The following is a 6,760-nucleotide window of genomic DNA, read 5'->3' as shown; positions in this document are numbered from 1 at the left end:
ATTATTATTTTCTGAAAATATCCTGAAATCAGTCTGTTGTTTTACAAGTGTTTGTAATTGTTGACCGGGTAAACCTTGTGTGAATTTCTAAAAACACAATGCCAGTACTGAAAATCAATCCACAGGCCATGTGAAAATGATTGTCACATTATAATTATTTTTGTATTTTTATTTATTAATTTTTTTTGAGACAGAGTCTCACTTCTAGGATGGAGTGCAGTGGCATGATCATGGCTCTCTGCAGTCTCTACCTCCTGGGCTCACGCAAGTGTCCCACCTTAGCCTGTGAAGTAGCTGGAACTACAAGTGCATGCTACCACACCCAGCTAATTAAAAAACTTTTTTTTTTAAAGGTGGGGTCTCACTAAACCAGAGATGGTTGCTCTGGCTGGTTTCAAACTCTTGGGCTCAAGCGATTCTCCTCCTTATCTTCCCAAAGCCCTGGGATTACAGGTGTGAGCTACTGTACCGGGCCCTATAATTAATAAAGGTTTCACATAAACTTTCTAGTTCATTTGAAGTTTTTTATTTCTAAATCATTATCACCACATAATTTGTGAGTCCCCAAATCTGGGTGAGATAGCAGAAAAACTCTGGGCTTGGAATCAGAAAGCTGTAAACCTACTTCACAAGGTTATTGTAAAGATTAAGTGGAGGTAATAATTTTGTTAAAAATAATCTCTCATCTGTTAAACACATGCTTCATATTGTAGATGGAACTAGCTGTGTTACATATATTGTCAATTAATTCTTTAAAAAAAGACTATAGGCCAGGTATAGTGGCTCATGCCTATAATTCCAGCATTTTGGAAGGCTCAAGTGGGTGGATCTCTTGAGCTCAGGAGTTTGAGACTAGTCTGGGAAGCATGGCAAAACCCCATCTATACCAAAAATACAAAGACTTAGCTAGGCATGGTGGAGCACACCTGTGGTGCCATCTACTTGGGAGGCTGAGGTGGGAGGATTGCTTGAGCATGGGAGGTGGAGGTTGTAGTGAGCCAAGATCATACCACTGTGCGCCAACCTGGGTGACAGAGTGAGACATTTTCTCAGAAAGAAAAACATCCTATGAAATACGTATTATTATCCCTACTATACAGATGAACAAATTGAGGCTCTTGGAGATTGACAATCTGGCCCAAGATTATACATCCCACCAAGCTGCAGGGCTAAGAAGCATGAAAATGGGCTCTAGCTAAGATGTATGTAGCTGTAACTTCCTATAAAAATTAAGGTGTCTTTTTATAAAACATCTCTGAAATGACAGTTCCTATTAATATTCCTATATGTATCTCCTTCCTTTGTATCCATATAGTCCCCATATCGAACATTGTAAATCAAACCAACTTAGAGGCAGGAGCCAGAAACTCATCTGATCTCAGCCAACAGATCATCCTGTGTGCAAATTGCTTCTCTGCCTCCTTGTTCATGTTTTCCCAGTTTCTTTTCTTTTTCTTTTTTGAAGACAGGATCTCTCTCTGTCGCCCAGGCAAGAGTGAAGTAGCGTGATCTTGACTCACTGCAACCTCTGCCTTCCAGGTTAAGTAATTCTCATGCCTCAGTCTCCTGAGTAGCTTGGATTATAGGTACGCACCACCACTCCTGGCTCTGCCATGTTGCCCAGGCTGGTCTTGAACTTTTAGGCTCTAGTGATCTGCCTGCTTTGGCCTCCCAAAGTGTTGGAGTTACAGGTGTGAGCCACCATGCCTGGCCCCCAGTTTCCATATTAGTAACTCACATATAGACTACAAGGATGCACTATTTAGAAAACTTGTGATGGTCCGCTTTTCAAATTACCCAAATATGCTAAAGAAATCGGTGTGACTGTTGTCTCACAACAGGAGGCAGGGGCATGGGGTGAGATATAAGATTAATGTCATGACAAATGTGGAAAAGAAACTGCTGCTGTTTTTCCAACTCCATGTGTTTCCTTCCATATTATTACACTCTCCTGGTAGCATGGTGTTTATATGTGAATTTTTTTCTTATGTATACAGTAATTATAGTATATGAACCTGATTTCAGTTGCCAAATTTACTATGAGCTTAGCTTTTAAGTTGTTTATGAATAGGTAAATCTATGCAAATAATAATGATAATAATTATTACTATTTTAAGACAGGGTCTCACTTTGTCACCCAGGCTGAAGTGCAGTAGTGTGATCAAGGCTCTCTGCAACCTTCGCCTCCCACACTCAAACGAACCTTCCACCTCAGCCTCCCAAGTAGCTGGGACCACAGGCACATGCCACCATGCCTGGCTAATTTTTTGTATTTTTTGTAGAGATGGGGTTTCATCAGGTTGCCCAAGCTGGTCTTGAACTCCTGGGATCAAGCAATCCTCCCACCTTGGCCTCCCAAAATGCTGGGATTATAGGCATGACCTACCACGCCTGGCCTGATCTCTGCAAATTAGATATGCATTTCAAAACAATTTTTATTTGTTGCTTTATTGGTAGTACAGTCTCAAGCGGAAAAATCTAAGGGTTTTCGTGTTATTTGCTTACTCAACAAGTATTTATTGGACTCTTACTAAGCACCAAGCATGCATGAGCTGTGGCTAGCACAGCGTATAAGACAAACTTGATCTCTATTTTCATGGAGTGTATAATCTAGTAGATGAAGCCAATGTTGAGTAATGTCACAATACTAGCAAATGGGTGAGGCAGTCTAACAAACTGAGGATGCTATGAGAGTCTGCCATGGGGACTTGCAGCGATTGACAGAAATCTTCCTTGAGGGAAGTTGCGTTTCAGCTGAGACAGACTGCCATCTGCTCGAGGTTTTGTAACTGCATTCACATCCCTATTCGGACACTTCACCCAGTTACTGTCTCAGAGCTTGGGTGTAAAACAAGGACAGTCTGCACTTCGCAGGGGTTGTGAGAAGGGGAGAGAGCACAGGTAAAACACACTTAGGCATACAGTAAGCACTGAGTGCGCGATGTTCGCTATGATTATTCATCACTGTAAGCACCAAGGTAAAGCTGAAGAAAAGTCAGACCAATAGCCCAAGATAAATGCGCAGAGGGGAAATTTGGCAAAGGCACCACATTCAGGGACAGTCCGTACTTTACACTTTGTATGCGGGCTTCAGGTCCTGAGTTCCAGACATGGGAGCAACTAACACTTTAAGATTGCTAACTATTGCCTTCATAAGAAGTGGATAAAGAATTTTGGGCGGTTGATTTCTTTCTAGCTGCAGTTTAGCGTATGCGGAGGTCAGATTTTTTCAGGCAAAAGTAAAAGAACTGAGAAATTACCTGGCAAGAGGACAATCAGATTTTGGCTGGCTCAAGTGACGGGCAAGTGTTTATAATCTAGATGGAAGGGGAAGGTATGAATGCTCCATTAGAGGTTTTACTCGAGGGTCAGAAAGAGACCCGGCGTCACCAGAATGAGACCTGGAAGTGGGAAACGCTGGGTTCCCACGAGCGCGCGCAGGACACGTGCGTCAGGAAGCTGGGTCCGGGGTCGGGGTGCCCAACGCTGCTCCCCTGGCGCTCCTCCCCAGGCCTCCCGGGAGCTTGGATCCCGGACATCTCCGCTCCCTTCAAGTGGGTGTGGGTGATTTCGTAAGTGACGTGACCGCCACAGGGGAAAGAGAGCAAGGAAATGGGAGTGAGCGGGGCAGGCGGGGCGGGGTTGGATCGGGAGCAGTGGGAGGGATGCAGAAGAGGAGTGGGAGGGATGGAGGGCGCAGTGGGAGGGATGAGGAGGCGGAACGGGGCGGAGGAAAGGAGAAAAAGGCGCTGGGGCTCCGCGGGAGGAAGTGCGCGAGCTCTCGACTCTCCGCTGCGCGGCCCCTGGCGGGGGAAGCAGCCAGGTGAGCCAGAGATGCTGCAGCGCTCGAAGCCGGCGCTGCCGCCGCCGCTGCTGCTGCTGCTCCTGGGGCCGCTGGGTGCCCTCTTCCCGGGCGCCCTGCCTGGAACCGCGCAAGCAAAGGACGCCGTGGACCTGGACTTCTTCACCCAGCAGCCGCTGCACCTGGTGAGCCCCTCGTTCCTGTCCATCACCATCGACGCCAACCTGGCTACGGACCCGCGGTTCCTCGTCTTCCTGGGGTAAGCGCCAGCCTCCTGGTCCTGTCCCCACCCCGGTCCTCCTGACACCTATGTCTGCCCTGCCAGCCACTCTTCTTTTGCGCAGAAACAACTTCACACCGGAACCTCCCCGCCTGCCTCGCCCCACCCCTCTTCCCGCCTCTCATTCTCCCTTTCTCTCCCTTACTCTCTGACCCCAAACCACCTTTTTGGGGTATCATTTTTAAAAAATAGATTTAGGGGTTACAAGTGCAGTTCTGTTACATGGGTATATTGCATTGTGGTGACATCTGGGCTCTTAGTGTAACTGTTGCCCGAATCGCATACTGTATCTAATAGGTAATTTCTCATCCCTCATCCCTCTCCCACCGTCCCATCTTTTGGAGTCTCCGGTGTCTAAAGTCCGTGTGTACACATTGCTTAGCGCTCATTCTAAATAAGCCTTTTCATTTCTTTCATTCTGTGTTGATTAAGCACCACGTAATGTCAAGTATAAGCGGAAATTTGAAAAAGAAACTGCCTACTTGCTCCAGTACATTCTTCCCATGAGGAGGGGAACCTGGCAGGTGCACGTGGAGGCCTGAGAGTGCTTGAATCGCTGTGCAGTGTAGGACAAGTAACAGTGTGCCTAGGCTTCCATCTTTTAAACTCTGTTAGGAAGATTTCTTTTTCTTCTTCTTTTCTTTTTTTTTGGGGGGGGGGCAGATGAAAAGGGCTTCATAGAACAATAATAAATGAGACCGAGGGGACTACTGCAGTGACTTACAAAGTCCTAATAAAAAGATGTCTCTCCAAAATGGGGCTGCAAAATGTGGTGCTGCCTTATCAGCTCTAAGTTTTTTTTCTTATCTGAGAAAGAAGGATCCTGATGCAAGTTCAGAGCTCCTGCCCCATGAATGCAGGCTGACCCCAAGATGGGGAGCTACAGGGACAACCTCAGGTCTTCTAGGCTTCTTACCTAGTCCCTTTATGTAGGCCCTGGGAGCCTCCAGTGATGACCACATCTTGACCAGCCAAGATAGAGGGAAAGATCACCATGTGTCAAATACTTAGCTGCTGTCCTCCCTGAACCTACACTATAGTTGCCAGCGCCAATTTCATGGGTAATGTACTGATTAAGAGATGGACAGACCATCCTGGCTTGACTCTCAGCTCTGGCAAAGATGAGTGACTTGGTTTTTCCATGTCTCTTGGCCACACCAACCCTCCATTTCTTCAGCTGTAGAATGGAATTTCTCAAGCTTGCCTCAAGGATTACTGCCAGAGGATTTGATGATTTGTTAAGAGCTTCACAGTGTTTGACCCATAATAAGTGTTCGACGCTTAATGGAATTGTTTGGTAGTCATTCACCGGCTTTGTTTCTTTGGATCATAGTTAACCTCTCCTTTCTCTTGTGGCACTAGAATTTTCTGGTGAGAAGGAACCCTCACATTTTGCCCTTCCCCTTAAGGATAGGAAGCTGATACTAAGCAGCAACTAGTTTGGGAATAGGAAGATTATTCCAGAGAAATGCTGAACCACAGAGCTCCAGATCTCAGGACCCCAGTATTCGCTTGCTGGAGTTGAGGGGGGAGCTTACTAAAAATGAGAATGAAGTCGATGTCCATTTGCTGAAATGTGAGGACTCGAGGTCTCTTCTGTTGCAGCCAGCATATTCCCCCACATGTCCCCTAGAAAGAACAGATGGAGGTTCCCCCCTAGAGTAGCAGGCCCAAAAGAAAAAACAGAGTATGACTTTCAGGGTCTGGACCTGATCAGCCATCAGTCAAGCTCCCCGCAATTGACTAACACCCCCCCGAACATGTAGAACTTCCACTCTGCAATTTAGTGAGGATGATACCTTCGTTCTTCTTAAAAACATCTTTTAGTTTCCCAGAGCACCCTTCCCCCGCGCCCCTTGCACCTTTCTGTTAAAGACTTGAGTATAATGAAATACCAAGAGAGCATAACATGTGATAGATAAAACTTTTTTTCTGGTTTACAAAACAGTTTATTCCTGTCCATATATGCTTCTCTCCAAGGCTAGCTGCTGTCTGTTCCAGCCCCCTTCCCTGGAGAGGCCATCTGCCATACCTGCTTCCCAGAAGCATCAACAAGCACACCCAGAATGTTCTCTGCTAAGACCTAAAAAAGGCAGAAACCCCTTCTCCTCATCTAAGACCTAGCTTCTAAATTAGAGTCTGAGGGTTCATCTCCCCAGGAGGGCAGAGGCCCCAAGCGGCCAGCCATCTCAGAAGACAGCACTAAGCTTTCTATGGGCCCACAGTAGAGGAGAATAGGACGCCTGTTTATTTATTACAGTTCCTCAAAAGTGAAGATGTGTGGGTGGGATGGCAAGAGCTGAGATGCTCAGACGAAAAGCTGAAGGAATAAGGAAAGAGAGGCAGACACAAACAGTGAGCACTTCCTGAGTTCTTGTCATTTGCCTGGCCCTGTTCTGAGCACCTTCTAGGTGTTAAACCATTTAGCCTAGGCTACAACACTATGAGGTGACTACTTTTATCATCCCCATTTTAAAAATGAGGAAATTGGAGCTCAGGGAGATTAAGTAACTTGGCCACATTTTGAAACTAAACTCTGATCACATGAGACAATAGTACCCATAAAAAGGGAAAGCAGTATATGTAAAATATATATATTTTTTAGATGGAGTCTTACTGTATCACCCAGGCTGGAGTGCAGTGGCAAGATCTCAGCTCAATGCAACCTCTGCCACCTG

The 6,760-nt window shown here is 46.0% G+C and overlaps 1 protein-coding gene across 2 annotated transcripts in view; it reads left to right on the top strand.

Moving 5' to 3' along the window:
• Positions 1 to 3,741: 3,741 nt before the first annotated feature.
• The window catches only part of HPSE (heparanase), a 48,856-nt gene continuing 45,837 nt past the window's right edge, over positions 3,742 to 6,760 (top strand). Inside the window, exon 1 of one of the 2 annotated variants that reach the window (XM_017530240.2) lies at positions 3,742 to 4,061. In XM_017530240.2, coding sequence (XP_017385729.1) covers positions 3,835 to 4,061 — 227 coding nt within the window. In that variant the 5' untranslated portion in view covers positions 3,742 to 3,834. The remainder of the gene's footprint in view (positions 4,062 to 6,760) is intronic. The other variant, XM_017530241.2, reaches the window with a different exon arrangement.

Source organism: Cebus imitator, unplaced genomic scaffold (genome assembly GCF_001604975.1).
Source record: "Cebus imitator isolate Cc_AM_T3 unplaced genomic scaffold, Cebus_imitator-1.0 Scaffold64, whole genome shotgun sequence".
Classification (NCBI taxonomy): Eukaryota; Metazoa; Chordata; class Mammalia; order Primates; family Cebidae; genus Cebus; species Cebus imitator.
The sequence above is the reverse complement of the archived record's forward strand: the minus strand, read 5'-3'. Positions and strand labels throughout refer to the sequence as shown.